Source organism: Trypanosoma conorhini (genome assembly GCF_003719485.1).
Source record: "Trypanosoma conorhini strain 025E chromosome Unknown Tco_14.4_contig_00469, whole genome shotgun sequence".
Classification (NCBI taxonomy): domain Eukaryota; phylum Euglenozoa; class Kinetoplastea; order Trypanosomatida; family Trypanosomatidae; genus Trypanosoma; species Trypanosoma conorhini.
The window spans coordinates 1-15059 of NW_021704558.1; the positions used below are offsets into that span (position 1 = coordinate 1).

The 15059-nt window shown below is 61.9% G+C and overlaps 6 protein-coding genes across 6 annotated transcripts, besides 13 other annotated features; 5 read left to right on the forward strand and 1 right to left on the reverse strand.

Annotated features, from left to right (window-relative positions):
* Tco025E_06712 (nuclear transport factor 2) lies at positions 1 to 359 on the forward strand (the record flags this gene model as incomplete). The annotated part of the gene is made up of 1 exon (XM_029373584.1): positions 1 to 359. A coding segment is annotated over one exon (359 nt), but the record flags the coding sequence as incomplete, so codon positions are not given.
* A 377-nt stretch (positions 360 to 736) lies between these two features.
* Positions 737 to 771: a microsatellite.
* Positions 772 to 911: 140 nt separating this feature from the next.
* Positions 912 to 931: a microsatellite.
* Positions 932 to 1228: 297 nt separating this feature from the next.
* Positions 1229 to 1275: a microsatellite.
* A 124-nt stretch (positions 1276 to 1399) lies between these two features.
* Positions 1400 to 1419: a microsatellite.
* A 9-nt stretch (positions 1420 to 1428) lies between these two features.
* Positions 1429 to 3327, forward strand: Tco025E_06713 (adenosine deaminase; the record flags this gene model as incomplete). Its single annotated transcript, XM_029373585.1, has 1 exon — positions 1429 to 3327. One exon carries the CDS (start codon positions 1429 to 1431, stop codon positions 3325 to 3327), a length of 1899 nt encoding a protein of 632 aa, XP_029226298.1.
* Positions 3328 to 3839: 512 nt separating this feature from the next.
* Positions 3840 to 3881: a microsatellite.
* Positions 3882 to 3891: a microsatellite.
* A 155-nt stretch (positions 3892 to 4046) lies between these two features.
* Positions 4047 to 5072, reverse strand: Tco025E_06714 (uncharacterized protein; the record flags this gene model as incomplete). Its single annotated transcript, XM_029373586.1, has 1 exon — positions 4047 to 5072. One exon carries the CDS (start codon positions 5070 to 5072, stop codon positions 4047 to 4049), a length of 1026 nt encoding a protein of 341 aa, XP_029226299.1.
* A 104-nt stretch (positions 5073 to 5176) lies between these two features.
* Positions 5177 to 5210: a microsatellite.
* Positions 5211 to 5712: 502 nt separating this feature from the next.
* On the forward strand, positions 5713 to 7212 carry Tco025E_06715 (putative protein kinase; the record flags this gene model as incomplete). Its single annotated transcript, XM_029373587.1, has 1 exon — positions 5713 to 7212. One exon carries the CDS (start codon positions 5713 to 5715, stop codon positions 7210 to 7212), a length of 1500 nt encoding a protein of 499 aa, XP_029226300.1.
* Positions 7213 to 7657: 445 nt separating this feature from the next.
* Positions 7658 to 7674: a microsatellite.
* Positions 7675 to 7721: a microsatellite.
* A 112-nt stretch (positions 7722 to 7833) lies between these two features.
* Positions 7834 to 9291, forward strand: Tco025E_06716 (uncharacterized protein; the record flags this gene model as incomplete). Its single annotated transcript, XM_029373588.1, has 1 exon — positions 7834 to 9291. The coding sequence occupies one exon, from the start codon at positions 7834 to 7836 to the stop codon at positions 9289 to 9291; it is 1458 nt and encodes a 485-aa protein (XP_029226301.1).
* A 3-nt stretch (positions 9292 to 9294) lies between these two features.
* Positions 9295 to 9335: a microsatellite.
* A 93-nt stretch (positions 9336 to 9428) lies between these two features.
* Positions 9429 to 9468: a microsatellite.
* A 47-nt stretch (positions 9469 to 9515) lies between these two features.
* Positions 9516 to 9532: a microsatellite.
* Positions 9533 to 9559: a microsatellite.
* Positions 9560 to 9838: 279 nt separating this feature from the next.
* On the forward strand, positions 9839 to 14833 carry Tco025E_06717 (uncharacterized protein; the record flags this gene model as incomplete). The annotated part of the gene is made up of 1 exon (XM_029373589.1): positions 9839 to 14833. One exon carries the CDS (start codon positions 9839 to 9841, stop codon positions 14831 to 14833), a length of 4995 nt encoding a protein of 1664 aa, XP_029226302.1.
* Between the last annotated feature and the right edge of the window lie 226 nt (positions 14834 to 15059).

Below are 15059 nucleotides of genomic sequence, written 5' to 3' on the forward strand. Positions count from 1 at the left end.
TCGGCGTGGGTTTCGTGCGGCAGTACTACGATATCTTCTCGAAGAACCGCGAGCAGCTGGCCGGCGTGTACCGCCCCAACTCGCTGATGACGTGGGTCGGGGAGCAGCTGCAGGGCAACGCGAGCATCATGGCCCGCCTCTCCAGCCTTGGCTTTAACGAGGCCCTCTTCAAGCCGGAGGACATCGACTGCCACCCCTCCCTCAGCAACGGCGTGCTGGTGGTGGTGAACGGCGAGGTGCTGCTGAAGGACGAGCGCCACCCGCTGAAGTTCAACGACGTGTTCCACCTCGCGCAGGACGGCGGCCAGTGGTACGTCTCGAACCAAATCTTCCGCATAGTCGGTGGGGGCGGACATTAAGAGCCACGCCACCCGCTCCCACACGCATAGAGAGAGCGAGAGCGAAAAGAGGCGAAGGGAGTTTTGCGCCCGCGTGTTCGCGCCCACGTACGTGTGATGTCTACGGCTAAAGGCCGAGCACTGGGAGACGGCGGGAGAGGAAAAAAAAAACAGAGGCAGGGAAAGGAAGTGGGTGGGGGAACGCGGATAAAAAGAAAGAAAAAGATAGTAATAATACAAAGAGGAGCAGGAAACAGAGTTGGAGAGGAGGAGGCAGCAACGACGCGAAGGAAAAGAGGCTTGAAAAAAAAAAGGAAGGGCGGGGCGGGAAGAGATGTGTGAAAAGACAGGGGGAAAAAAGGAATGGCGTTGTGCGCAGCCGTCTTGTTTATTCTACATCCCTCACTCTCTCTCTCTCGCTCTTTCTCTCTCTTTATGCGGATTCCTCAAGCGGTTTTTGCCCTCCTCTCTGTTTAGTTTGGCCGCCGTGACTATTACATCGCCGTCCGCCACCGCGTTTGCGGTCGCACGCGCGTCTGTGAGACTCCCCCTCAACTTCCCCCGTCCATCAAGATATATATATATATATATATCTTTCTTTCTTTTTGTTTTTGCCCGCCTTGCGTGGGTGTGTGCCGCGTGCGGGGCCTCCAATTTGTTATTCGCCCTTTTGCGGGCACAACAGCAGTAAAAGAAAAATATATAATAATGTGTGCGGAGGAGGTGGAGACTTGTAAAAACACGCGTGTTAAACCCGGCCTCGGCCTTCTCGCGTGGGACGGCGTGCCACCGCCGCGCGGCAGCAGCAGCGCCTCTCGTTGGCGACTGCTGTCGGCTGCCGCCGAGAACGCGTCATGCGCCGTCTTGTGTATTTTCCCTTTTTCCCCCAAGTTCCTTCTCTTTTCTCTTCTGTTTCTTGTTGTCCTTGTCTTTTGTTCGTCTGCCTGAAGGGGAAAGCACACACGGAGGAGGGGAGGAAGGGGAACAAGTACAGGCATAAGGGCACCCGTTGTGCCGCCTTCACAGGGGGAAATACACATTTCCACGGCTGCAGTGTGTGTTTGTTGTTGTTGTTGTTGTTTTCCCCTCAATGGTTTCTCTTGCCGCTGCTTCAATGGACTGCCCCGGCGCGGTGCCTCTCGCCGCCGACGCTGGGGACTGCAGCGGCCAGGGCTCGTTTGAGCAGGCTTGGCTGAGGCATCGCGGCCGCCACCCCAGCGAGGCCGCGACGCAGCTGCGCTCCCTGCCGAAGGTGGAGTTGCACTGCCATCTGAATGGCAGCATTAGCGCCCCGCTGCTGCGCCACATGGAGCGTCTGCGGCGAGAAGAGAGCCCCACCGCCCGTACGGCGCGGCAGCGGGAGGCGACGGGGCTGCTTGGGAAAGGCGTTGAGGCGATGGGGGGGATGCCGGGGCAGCTCAGCGACCCCGGCGAGCGCATGAAGTACTGCTTCAGGGTTTTTGATGACATCTACAAGGTGATGACCAACACCGCCTTCACACGGATGGCGGTGCAGGATTTGCTACTGCACTCCGCGGCGGAAAACGTGTTTCTCCTGGAGATACGAACCTCCCTGCGAGATGGCCTATACGCGACTCCACACGCCGCGGCGCACGCGATCGAGGCGGAGCGTGTCACAAAAAAAGCCTACGTCGAGGCAGTCATTCACACCGTGGAGCACCTCATGCACGGTGGTGTGGTGGATTTTGAAACCGGTGCATTGCTGCCCCGCGGCGCCCCCGTTTCCCCCGCATGGTGGTCCTGCTTCCAGAAGCTGTACGTCTCACTTGCGCCCAAGGCGATGGGCGTCGCTTGCGAGGGGGACACGGAGGCAGACACAGCACGGGTAACGTCTGGCACCACTCTGGCACAGGCGGAAAAATTGTTGGAGAGGCTCCATGACCAGCTCATGCATCGCATGCATATTCGCCTCATTGTGTCCATTAACAGGGGTCACGGCGCCGCGGCGGCGTGGGAAGCTGTGACGCTTGCGAAGGAGGTTCAAAAGGAACAACTGCAGCGCTTTTATGCGTCCCTGCAGGTAGACACTGCCGTCACTCACGGCACGCGGCAAACGACGCTGACGCAGCACGGCGAGGTGGTTCGGCGAGTCTGCTGGGTGACGGGCGTGGACTTCTCCGGCTACTGCGGCAAGAATCACTTTGCGGACTTCGTCCCGGCGCTTGCGGAGGCGCGGCGCGGCGGCGCCGCTGCAGCATCGTCGTCCTCCCCCTCCTACGGCTCACTTGGGATCACCCTGCACGCGGGCGAGAAGGACGACGCGGAGGAGTTGACGGCGATGGTGCAGTTTGCCCCGGAGCGCTGGGGGCACCTGGTTTACACGGACCCGGCGAACCTGGCCGCCATCATCGCCCGGCACGATGCCATTGAGCTCTGCATCACCAGCAACGCCGTCACAGGGGGCTACGCGGAGGTGGCGCGGCACCACATTGGGGATATTCTCCAACAGCAGCAGGGCCGCACGGCGGAGGCGGAGTGCGACGGGATGAGCCCCGCCCTGCTGCAGGCCCTTACGACCGAGTCGAGCCTTGCGGCGGCGATGCAGTGTCGGGTGCGGCGGCGCTTGGCCAGATGGCGGCAGTCGCCGGCGTTGAGTGGCGCGGCGACGGTCATCCCCAACGTCTCCTTTCACACAGACGACCGTGGCGTCTTCTGCACCTCCGTGACGGCGGAGCTGGAGTTGCTGCTCCAGCACGGATGCCTGGCGGGCGGGGCCGAGACGCGTGCGCTGTCGGTGCAGGCCATGTGGGCACTTCAGCGCCTCTCCGTGCCGCACTTCTTTGAGCTCCCGCTGGAGGTGGTGTACAGCTGCACCTACCCGTGGCGGGAGTGCTGCTGCGGCTGCGGCGGCGGCGAGGCCCTTGCGGCCCACGTGCGCGCCCACGTGGCGTCCCTTGACGAGGCCGCACGCGCCGGCCTGAGTTGTGCGGAACTCAGTTGGCTGCTAAAACAATTTGACGACATGTGAGTTGGCAGGACGGCCAGTCCTCTTCCGCGCGACCCCGCCCAGCAGGGACGGACGTGTTCTACGGCGGTGGCTGGCGTGTGCGGGTCACCGAGCCCATTCGAAACGAGACGAGGAAAAACAAGCATTGCCGAATACAGAGGGAGAGAGTGCGGGCACAGTGGGCGCGGGGTAAACCCTCTCTACTGCGCTGGCACTCCTTTTCCTTCTTTGCTTGCCTTTTTGTTTTCTGCGTTGTCCGTCCACCTCCTATGCATGCAACGCGTGTTGCCTGCTGCTCTGTTTTTCTTCTACATTGAGGGCAGGAGTTACACCGTCATTGCCCGCCCCCGCGTGTCACGCCAGAAGAGGAGGCGGAAAGGAGGGAGGGGGGGAGACGGGGGCCCATTGCGCCGCGCAACTCCCGCCAGAAACACAGTAGCAGCAAGAAGAACAACGAAGGAGCACACGCACGCGCACACACGCATACATACATCTGTTTATATAGAGCCAGCAAAGTGTGCGTGTGCGCACTGCAGACATCCACACACACACACAGAGAGAGAGAGAGACACAGAGAGGAGAGAGCGGGCGCGCGAGTGGAAGAGGAAGTCACAGTGGCGCCTTCCGCATCTCTGCCGCCGACAAAATAGTTAAAGAGAGGGGCATTGCAAGCAATTCAGTTTGCGGCCCGCTGTGTCGGCAAGCGGGTGCGGTCACCACCTGCATTATTGCTACTACTACTACGAGGACGAGGACCACGCCAATAGCTGCGCATTGGCCACTGCGACGGTGGGCGGCGCCAAAAACGAGACACAGCAGTACACATGCCGCCAAAGCGGCAGCAGCCGCGGAAAAAGCAGTAGGAAACGGGCGGGTGCTTCGCAGGCCGCGGAAGCCAAACTGGCACGAACGGCAGCGTCATCCGCCGCACGGCGTGTGGATGCAGGCAGCGCATCCGTGCAAAATGCCGTTGGGTCCTCCGCCCCGGCAGCAAGCGCGGGTCCTACTGCCGCCGCGGAGACGCAGGGGCTCAGGAGGGCGGCGAAGCGTCTGCGCGTAGACCACGACGCGGACGACGTCGACGAGGATGTCACCCTTGAGCAGCTGGGCAGGCAGGCGTGCCAGGCTGCCGCGTCGCCGCCACTGCAGGACCCCGCGGCTGCAGCAGCGCTTGCGCCGGCGACGCCCACCTCCTCCGCGGCATTGTTGTCGTCGTCGTTCCTGCCGCTCGCGGCGGCGGCGGCGGCGGCGGAGGAGGAAACGCGGGACGGCGGTGGGGGAGTTCCGCCGCGGGGGGGCACCTCCACCCCGCCGCCGCCGCCGCCGCGAGAGGCAGCGACGACGGCGACGAGCCCGGAGCACTTGACGAGTCGGAACTCCCACACCACCCCGCTGCTCTCCTTCGCAGGCAGGGCAAGCGGCACACCGGGCTCGCCGCCGCGCCGGGAACACATCCCGTACATCTCGGACGATGATAAAAACAATGCCGCGAGTGAGCGGGCCAGCATTGCTCTTAGCCCGGCGGAGCGGCCCTCGACCAAGTTGATTCGGAAGGCGGCGGCGGCCCGTCCTGCCGTCTCTCCGGCAACGCTGTGGATTTGCATCGACGACGACGACAACGACGAGGAGGAGGAAATCAAAGTCATCTCCTGCCACTTGTCCCCCGCACCGCCCGCCGCCGTCCCACCACCACCGCCGCCGCCGCCGCTGCCGCCAACACGAACAACGCCACCGCCACCGCCGCTTCCAGCTCGACGAGAGCCCATCGCCGGGGTGCTGCCGCCGACGTTTCGTCCACGCAAAGGCCCACTGCAGGCGAACAAACCCCCGCCACGAACGCTGAGTCCACTCCCGGAGGGGTGCTTTATCTACGACGACGACTTCACCGACGACGAGGAGGAGGAGAAGAGCAGTGGTGAGGTGGATGCCCGCAAGGGCGCAGGCAATGGTGCCTCACCGCCGCCACCGCCTTCCCACGCGTCAACCACATGGGCCAAACATCTTGAGGTTAGCACAGCCGCACAACTGAGCTTTGGGACGCTGCCGTACCATGCGAGCCAGTCATACATCATAGACGATGATATTAGTGGCAGCAGTAGCTTGAGTGGTAAGACCCAGACGGGCAACAAAAACGGCGACTTAGACGAGTTGGAGGAGGACCTCAATCGCAACCTGGACGCCGCACGGCGGCCGCAGCAAGCCGCCGACGCTGGTCCGCCGCAGCCTCTGCGTCTGCCTCCTCCCCTGCCCACAGATGAGCCCACCCTGACCGCCTCGTTCCGGAGCGAAGTGAGCAGTCCAGTGCGTAGCGTGCGAGATTTTCTCTTCTCCTCGCGTCGTCGGGCCTCGGCGGATTGGAACAACGCGTCCTTCAGCTCTCTCACGCCGGGCTCAGCGGCGGCAAAAATGTCTGCCCCCACCACCGCCACCGCCACCAACAACAACAACAACAACAACAACCACGACAAGACGGTGGTGGGGGAGGAGGAGGAGGAATCGAACGTGAAGCCCAGGCGCGACGTGGAGCGGCTTCGCCCACTCTTCGAGAAGCGCTTCACCCGCAAGTGTTTTTGTGACACCGTCGAAAGCGTGGTGTCGCGGCTGCATTGCCTCGACCCTGGGGAGTTCTGGCAGGCCTTCGTCACGGCCGAGTACGTTGGCGAGGGCAGCTTTGGCATCGTCTGGCGTTGCCAGACTGTCGACGGTGACCTGGTGGCTGTCAAGTCGTGCCCCATCAGTTTTCACTCACGCGGAAGCATCGACGACGGCTTCTCCGTGTTGCGGGAAATCGCCATTATGCGTTTCCTCAACGAGCACGAGGTGCCGTATATTCTCCCACTGCACAGTGCCTTCTTTGTGCAAGCGCGCGAGGCCCTTCCACCAGACGTGGTGGGCGCCGTCGAGTGGAAGGCACGCCTCGCCAGGGAAGCGGAGGAGCGCGAGCGACGGAAGCGACTACGGCGGCGTCCGACGAGGAGATGCCAACAGCTGCTCATGTGGCCAGAGCAAGGCGAGGATGCGGAGCTGGAGCCAAGCGAGACGGAATCGCAGCTGGCGGAACGCATGCGGCACGAAAAGGTGCGCCTTCCACGGTTCTTGTCCATCTCTGTGGAGGATGCCACGGAGTGCGACGCGACGATTTTTCTGGTGACGGAGTTGTGCGATGGTGACGTGGAGAGCATTGAGCGGCACGACAGCGTCACGAAGGGCGTCGCCTTCTCCGTCAGCTCCGCGCTCTCGGCGATGCATCAGCTTGGGCTCGTGCACCTGGACATTAAGCCAAGCAACATCCTGTTTGCCTACGAGAACAGCCCCTCGCAGCTGCAGTACCATCCCCAGCGGCAGCAGCAGCAGCAGCAGCAGGAGCCATCCACCTTGGGAACCACCGCCAGTGCGCCTTCCTCGCTCTCGACGCCGCCCTCGGTGGGGGTGATGCGTGTGGCCAACACCCCTACGGCGGGTTCCGTCAAGTTTTACTTGAGCGACTTTGGCAACTGCCGCATCGTCGGGCCAGGCGCGATGGACGAGGTGACGGGGGTCTTTGGCACCCTCGAGTACATGGATATTAGGGCCCTGCAGGACAAGACGTGCAGTCGCGCGACGGACTGCTACAGCCTTGGCGCCACCCTCTACGAGCTGATCTACTCGCGGCGCCTCTATCCACCGTGCAAGAACCCCAAGTGTGTCTCAGAGGACGACCACACGCGACACTGCTACATTGAGGCGGCGCGGCGGCCTGTTGTGGTGGAGCCGCCGCCCGCCTCCGCTCAGCCAACGAGTACGCTGCAGAAGGTGATGGCTGGGCTACTGGCGCTCGAGCCGAAGGAGCGATGGACGGCGGAGCGGTGTCGCTCCTTCTTTCTGATTAACAGCGTCGCGGGCGCCACGACTACCCCGTCACCGTGACGCGTCCCATTGCGTCGGCCGCCTCGCTATGTGGCAAACGCCGGCGGTGGCGGTGGTGTGAGTCTTTGATGCAGCGGGGTTCTGTTGGCCGGCGTCACCAGCACAAATGAAGTCCGACTGTCACGAGCAACGGAAGCGCGCAAGGAGGAGGAAAAGCACATACACGCGGCGAAGAGTAGAAGTCATAGTGGTACAACAATGCATATATGTCTTCTTTTCCGCCTGCTCTTTCCTGCTATATATCTGTGTATACGGGTGGCGTGGCGATGTTGTGTATTTTGTGCTTCTTTGTTAAAGCGGCTTTGTGTGTGTGTGTGTATTTGCGCCATTGTGCTTCTGCGTCCACCACACCAATTAATAGTGAGTTGCAACGGATACGGTGGATTAGCCCCTTTGCTTCTTTTCTGCGTTGGTGTGTAACACCTTTATTCTTTCCACTCCAATTTCTCTCTCTCTCTCTCTTTATCCTTCTATTTATTGTATTATTATTATTTTTCTTTTGCCTCTTCGCATGTGGGGATTGTCGGTGTCAGGCCGAGGAGGCGTTCGTTGCAGCGTGTCATTGGCGACTGGCGGCAGAAATTCTGCCGCAGGAGGCCCGTGCATTCGTAGAGGAATTATATGTCGCTCTTGCAGCGCATCGCACGCGCAGCGGCGTTGCCGCCGCAAGTTGTTGGGCTGCAGCAACGTCATTTCTGCCGTTTCACGCGGCGTCGCATGCTGGGCAGCGGCGCAAGCAGCAGTGAAGCCAACCGTCGTTGCGGCCGCGCCGGCAACGGTGGTGGTAGTAGTGGTATTAGTAGCGTTAGTGGTGGTGGTGCGGGGGGTGGGCGGAGAGGCGGTCGCATGACGGGCAACGTGCCGCCGCCGCGCCCGCCCCCGACGTCGCCTGCCGCCACGCCGGGCGGGGTGCAGTACGGCGAGCGGCGGCAGGCGGCGATGGACGCGGGGGAGCGGCGACGGCGGACGGAGCAGCGGGCCACGGACGCGCAGCGACGCGGCGAGGAGCCGCCGGACGCCGCGGCGGCGTCCGAAATGCGCCGCTGGTGGCCTGAGGAGAACCAAAACTGGTCGGGGCGCATGTTCGCCTCCCCGTTCGACAAGAATAAGAAGAAGCTGGACGGGATGTTTGTGCCGGAGATGACGGCGGTGCAGAGCCCCACCCGGCCGTCTGAGTTGAGCTACGCGGAGGACAACTTCTTCGTCAACCCCGACTTCCACATGGCCGATGAGGTCTTCGACGAGGCCCGCCGCTTCGTCCCGCCCCCGAGCTTCGACCCCGCCATCGACGAGGTGGACGACGACGGCTTTGTGGACGGGCAGGTGATGCTGGACGTTCAGAAGGCGGTGGAGGAGGACAAGCGACGCCTGGAGGCCTTTGGAAACCCGCTGCTTGTCGAGGACCAGGTGGACTACCTTCTCCAGCCGCAGCGGGAGGGGATGGAGAACATGCAGCAGCGGCAGGAGTTTAACGGCTTTGTGCACTGGGGCCTCCTGCATGGCGCCCACATGATCCTTGAGGAGAATCACGACTACAAGAAGGCGCACGAGTTTGTGAACCGCTACATGCGAGACATTGACATGTTTCAGAAGTGGCTGGAGCACCCAAAGGTGCGGGCGCATATTCAGAAGAAGTTTGGCGTTGACATGCACGCCAAGTTCGATAAACTTATGGCTCTTGTCATGGCAATGTACGCCCGCTCAAAGATTCAGGTCTACGAGGACGACCCGGCGGGGGCGCTGAAGTCCCTAACCGCCTGCATGGGGTTCATCAGTGAGGGCGCCGACCTAAAGAAGGAGCGGCATCGCAAGGCCATCGGCGCCGTTCTCGCCGCCCGCGGGATGGTGTACTGCAAGCTGAAGTCCTACGAGCGCGCGGAGGACGACCTTACGCGGGCCCTCTCCTTTGTTAACCAAAAGCGGTGCGCCACACTCTTTCAGCTGCGAGCGGAGGCGCTGGAGGCGCTGGGCCGCATTGAGGACGCCCGCCTCGACGAGGAGCGGGCGGCGGAGATTTGGGAAAACGCCGAGGTGATCTCCCCCGGCATGGAGGGAAGGCCGTACAAGTTTGTCCTGTAGGATAGAGAGAAGCGAGAGCGAGAGGAGGCGCGGGTGCGGGTGCGGGGGGAGTAGTGGTCTGGCAGCCTCAGGCTGATGCGTGCTCCTTGCGAGAGTGAGGAAAGGGGCAACCTTTACCGAGCAGAGACACAGCACACATATGTATGTATATATATATATACATGCATGCGTGTATGTTTCTTCCTTCTTGCAGGAAAGGGCGAAGAGCCAAATAAAACCCGTCCGCGTGCCGTCTGTGCACGTGCGTGTGTGTGTTTGTGTGTGCGTGCCTCTTCATAACTGTCTTGGGCCGCAGGGTGGCGCCTACCCCCACCCCTCTTTTTTTTTTTTGCGCGACACGCACGTCTCGCACTATCCTTCCCTCCCTTTTCCCCCACCCCACCTCGTTCTCATCACCCACCGTCGCCGATGCACAAAAAAAAAAAAAAGTTTTATCTGGGAGTCGCTGCAAAGGCAGGTGCGTGCGTTTATATATACACATATATATTTGTATTTTTTTTTACGCATACACACCCACCCAGAGAAGGTAAGCATAGAGAAAACACGCATGCTGCGGCGCCGTATCGTTTTGCCAGTGCTCTCCTCAGCGGGGTTGCAAGCAGTGGAGGCGAGTAAGCGACACACGCGGCAGTCCGGGGGGTTTCAACAGTTTTCGTATCTCCCACCTGGCAACCATGCGCCGCGGATGCCGTGGCTCCGTGACGCGGTGCCGCCGGCTTCGACTATAAAAATGGCAGCGTACGACGACGCCGCGCCGTCCCACGCGGACCCCGCAGACTTGGAGGGCATTCTCAGGGCGCCCCGCAACTCGTCCGACCCGGTGGCCGCCGCTTTGGCACGGGCCGCAGCGGAGTCCGCTGGGCCGCTGCAAACGACTGCAGCGAAGGGCGGTCCGCTACGAACCACCGCGGCCTGCCGCATGCCTGCCCTCGCCGAGCCAAACCTGGACACTCGCATTGGCGACATCTTGAAGGTTAGTGACTCCCTCGCCGGGGAAATGCTGCCTGACGTGGTGCGACTACTTATAGAGCCCAGCGCGGATGGGGTGGAAAACGTCTCTCTCAGTGATTTTGCGGCCATGCAGCCCAAGCGACAGCTTGCGGCCCTCGCCGGGAGGAAGCAGTGGCATGAGTGGCTTATTGAAAGTGCCCACTACAAACAGGTGGCTCGCCTGGAGCTGGAATCGCCGTACTACGATCTGCGGGCGCTGCGGCAGGCGGGGGTGACCACGTTGTACCAGTGGGCGGAGCAGCCGGAGCTGGTGAAGGTGTCGTCCTACACACGCAGCCTGCTGGATGCCGCGGTGGAAAAAAGTGTCGAGGCCTACGTGGAGGAAGTAGTCAAAGTAGTTAACACAAGCAACCGGCTCTCGGAGGCGTTGGTGTCGTGGGCAGCAGACACGGTGAGTAGCTTTGTCCTGGAGTCGCTGCGCATGACTGTAGAGCAAGCCGCCTCCCAGCGGCAGGCGACGGGGTTAGGAAACTCTGTGGTAGGGACGGAAAATACAAACGAAACCATCGCGGAGGAACCTGCGATCGCCGCGATGGGCACCACAGCCGCCTCCGCGCGACCAGGGCACGTCTGCACCTTGGAGCACTACCACCAACTCGCAAGAAAAGTGCTGGCGAGTGTGAGAAAAGAATACATGGCTCAGCGGCACGCCGATTATGGTGGAAATGCTGCCGGGAAAACGCTGCCGGATGGCCAGGCCGAAGCGGAGATTCGTGAGAAGGCATACGCCACTCTCAATGAGGCAATACTGAAGGTGTTGGAGTCGCAGGCTCACAATATGCCAAAGGAGCTACACGCATTACGCGATCATGGCTTTTTAGCGCTGGAACGGATCCCTGGCTTACTGCGGCAGGCGGCGTCCGTGCTGCAGTTGCGAAACGTGCCTGTACGTTATTTCGTCTTTCACAGCACCGGGGAGCAGGAGAAGGATGAATTGGAGAGACACGACTTGGAAGTGTCAGCCCCTGGCGGCGCCGATGCGCCGCTTCCAGGCACAGCCCCCACCTCCTCGATGAATGTGGCGGCGCCAACACTAACAAACGGCATATTTTTAGCGGGGATCGACAACTACAACGTCAAGCTTGGGGAGTGGCCTGGGCACCCGCAGCCCTCGCCGGCGGCCGCCTCCGCCGCGTGGCCGGGAGACACGGTACAGAACGAGTACTTCTCGTTGCTGCATCGCCTAAAACGCCACACCACGCGTGTGGCACGCACGACCCTGTTTGAAATTATCAAAGGAGCCGATGAGTTTCGCAATGGCTTTAACGCGGCGGAATCGCTTGGGCTGCAGCAGCTCTTTGGGACGGCAAAGCTTGTGGAGGAGCGCCTCAGCTCTGTGCTGAACTGCTGCTCCACCCCGCCCTCCATCGCTAAGCCGGTGCATTTTGTAGAGGCTGGCTACTCCTGTGGGAAGACTGCCGTCTTGGAGCGTCTCTCCAGGCGCATGTCTGAAGCCGGCAAGAAGGCCGTTATTGTACGCTACACAGGGGCCACGATGCCATTTACCCCGGGCCTAGACGATCACCCGCTCGCCTTCTCCTCGCGCTTCTGGTTCCGCGTTGCCCTCGCCTCCTGCCCGTACCTAATACGCACCGAGGAGCTCTTTACGCGGGCCCCCAAGTCGGTGATGTGGTGGGCTAACCGCCTCAACTGGTCGTGGGAGTTGTACCAAAAGCGGATTCGGCTTTATGGCAACTGCGAGGGCACCCCGTCCTTGCTGCACGCGGTGCTCGTGGATGACATGGACCGTGTGCTGGATGCCATGGAAACTAGACTGGTGGCCGCCGCCACCGTGTCCACGACAGGCATGCTCAATGGTGTACCGAGCCTCACCTCCCAGGCTGGCTACGCCGCAGGGGCAGAAGCTGCAGAAGCAGATGTGCTGACAACCACAGCAACCGTGCTGAGGTCGGTAAATCACAGTAACCTGGGCAAAGCGCACAGCCACGACAAGGATAGTAAAACGAAGAAGGAAGACGCCTCCGCTGTCTCACTAGCATCCATGCTGCACCTCAGGCATTACACGCCCTTCCACGTGGATGCTGTGGAGGCGGCTTTAGCCAAAGTAACCGTCGCAGTTGGGCAACTTGACGTGGTTTTCACTGGTCATCGTGCAAGCAGGCTTCTTCTTACGCATGCGGATACACCGGTGCGGCGCTACTTTATTCCATTGTCCAACGGTATTGGACTACAGCAACGACTTCGTGTCTTACCGCTTGTATCTGTTTTATACGCGTTGCATCAGCGATCGCGTCTAGAGTTTTCAGGGCTCATGTATGAGGTCCTTAAGAACTGTCCCGGTCTGCTTGGTTACACCCTCGATGTGTTTTGGTCGGGGCAGGCGGCGTTGATGGACCTTCGCGGCGGTGCCCCGCGTCTCATGCAGTGGAGCGGCACCCACCCCTTGCTGCGCAGCTACGTGCCCACCGAGCTCTTTGCAGAGCTGCCGCAGCGCAACTACCTCCTGCAAAACTTACCAGAGGCCCGGCTGCGATTGGTGGAGCTGCTGCAGCGGCAGTTAAGCAGTCCCACGGGGTTTCTCACGACGGGGGTGGACACCACCGTGCAGGATGAGCGGGATGGCTTTGTGGTTCCCTACAATCATACAACGTGTCAGGTGCACCCCTTTGCGCTCTTTACGATATTCACCTACCAGGACATGTTGGAGTCTCCACGTGAGACGATGGTGGTGCGTGCCTGGGGCGAGGTGTGGGCGGAGTACTGCGCTGTCGTGAGCGCCATGGGTACCACGACTGAGCGCAAGCGGGACGCCTTGCGAGTGCTTCTGCATGGGGCCTTGCTGCTGCGCGTGGTGGCGGTGTCTGGCGCGCAGATGGACCTCAACATGAAGATTCCACCCTACGGGTTTCCTTTGCTGGCCTCCCCAACACGTGTGAAGCAGCGGGGCGGGGCAGAGCCGGTGGCGGTGAAGGCCACTCCCGACACTGTGCGCAAGGCGGCGGCGGCGTACAAGGCGTTCTTTTCACAGACGGAGCAGACGCACATCCCGTTCCGCCCAAGTGTCGGGCTTAACGGCGGGTGCGACGTGGTCTGCATCGCAGGGACGACACTGGCGCTCTACGACCTCGTGACGACCCCCGAGGCGCTGCAAGGCATCGGCTACCGTTTTGCGGAGGCGCTGTTGGGGGTGCTGCACTGCTTGGGGAAGAATGTCCTGCCGCACAACAAGGTTCGTCAAATTCACTACGTTAGTGTCGTTTCCATTGACCAGACGATGTTGGCGTCGCCGCATGGGGGAAAACTCACCCTCGCCGGGGGGGCGGCGGCGCCCACGGCCGTCGACGACGTCTTCGCCGCTCCACCCAGCCCTGTTGTGCCGTACCTGTTGGACCTGAGCGCCGTCTTTGAGGACGACGTGATTGACCGCCTACGTGCGTTGCAGGAGACGCTTGGGATTGGCAAGGAGTTCCGCACGCTGAATGACCTCCTGGACGAACTAGAGAGCGCGCACCAGGTGACCGTGCACCAGGACGTGGTTGCCTCGCAGGAGGAGCTTGAGTCCCTCCTCTCCACGACGCTGACGCAGCTCGTGCCGGATGCCACGGTGCTGCCGGCGTACACGGCGGAGGTCGTCTCCCCTGACACGCTTCTGATGGATCTTCTGGTGGATGAAGAGGAGGAGAGTTTTCGCGGCGCGGAGGTGGAGGAGGTGCGCAGCGACGCCGTACTGGCAAAGGAGGCCGCCACGCCGGAGTCCTACGCCGACGCCGAGCACGTGCAGGAGTCCGCCGAGTTACTAGAGGCGCTGCTCAACGACTCCCTCACGGAGCTGCGGCCGTTGACGGCGGTGGAGCGGGCCACCAACGACACCGCGCAGGCGGCGCTGCTGACGGACATGGCCACGGAGGATGCCATCAACAACAACATAGCCGTCACTGCAGAGTTCATGGGCGGGCGGCGGGCGGCGGCGTCCACGACCCCGGCGCCCGCGCAGGAGGACGCCCTGGCGTGGCTGCACGACATCGTCACCCCGGCGGCGGCGGCGGCCGACGGGCGCGAGGGCGGGCCGGGGCAGGGGCGGGTGACGGTGACGACGACGCTCTCCGGCAACCCCCCGCCGCCGCACGCCGCGGGCGGTGGGGCCTTCGTTTCACTCGACGCCGAGGAGGAGGAGGAGGGCGACGACGACGGCGACGAAGGCGACGGCGGCGAGGAGGCCGAGGAAGTCGAGGAGGACGAGGGAGAGGCGGGAACGCACGCAGGACAGGCGGCGCAGCCAAAGCGAAGCAGAAAGACCCCCAGTCATGGCGGCGGCGGCAGCCGACAGCGATCGCGTCAGCCGCGGCCCAGGTCTCAGCGGGCGAAGTCGAAGCAACAGAAGAAGCCGACGGCCTCGGTGTCAGCGGGGCGGAAAAGGCCCGGTAGCAAACACAGCAGCACGGCCGCAGCGGTGGCGGCGGCGGCGAAGCGAAGAGGTGGAACGTCCAAGACGCGCACGAGCAGGACCGCCGCTTCCTCCCCTGCTCCCTCCGCTGCCGCGGGAGGAGGGAAGAAGCGGCGGAGAAAGTAAGCCCGCAGCCATGCAAACAAAAAATAAGCCGGTGAGGGAAACAATTCTCGTTTAGAAAAGGTGCTGCGTCTGTGGATGCGCCGCACGCAGGGAGTGCGTCGGCGCCGGAATAGGCAGGAGGAAGAGGGGGTAGAAGAAGAAGGGAAAAACGGAAAAGTGTACATTTCTTTTGTCTGTGTCAAGCGGTACGGGGTGCCAGCCAGCAGTACTGTTCGTGTATGTTTTT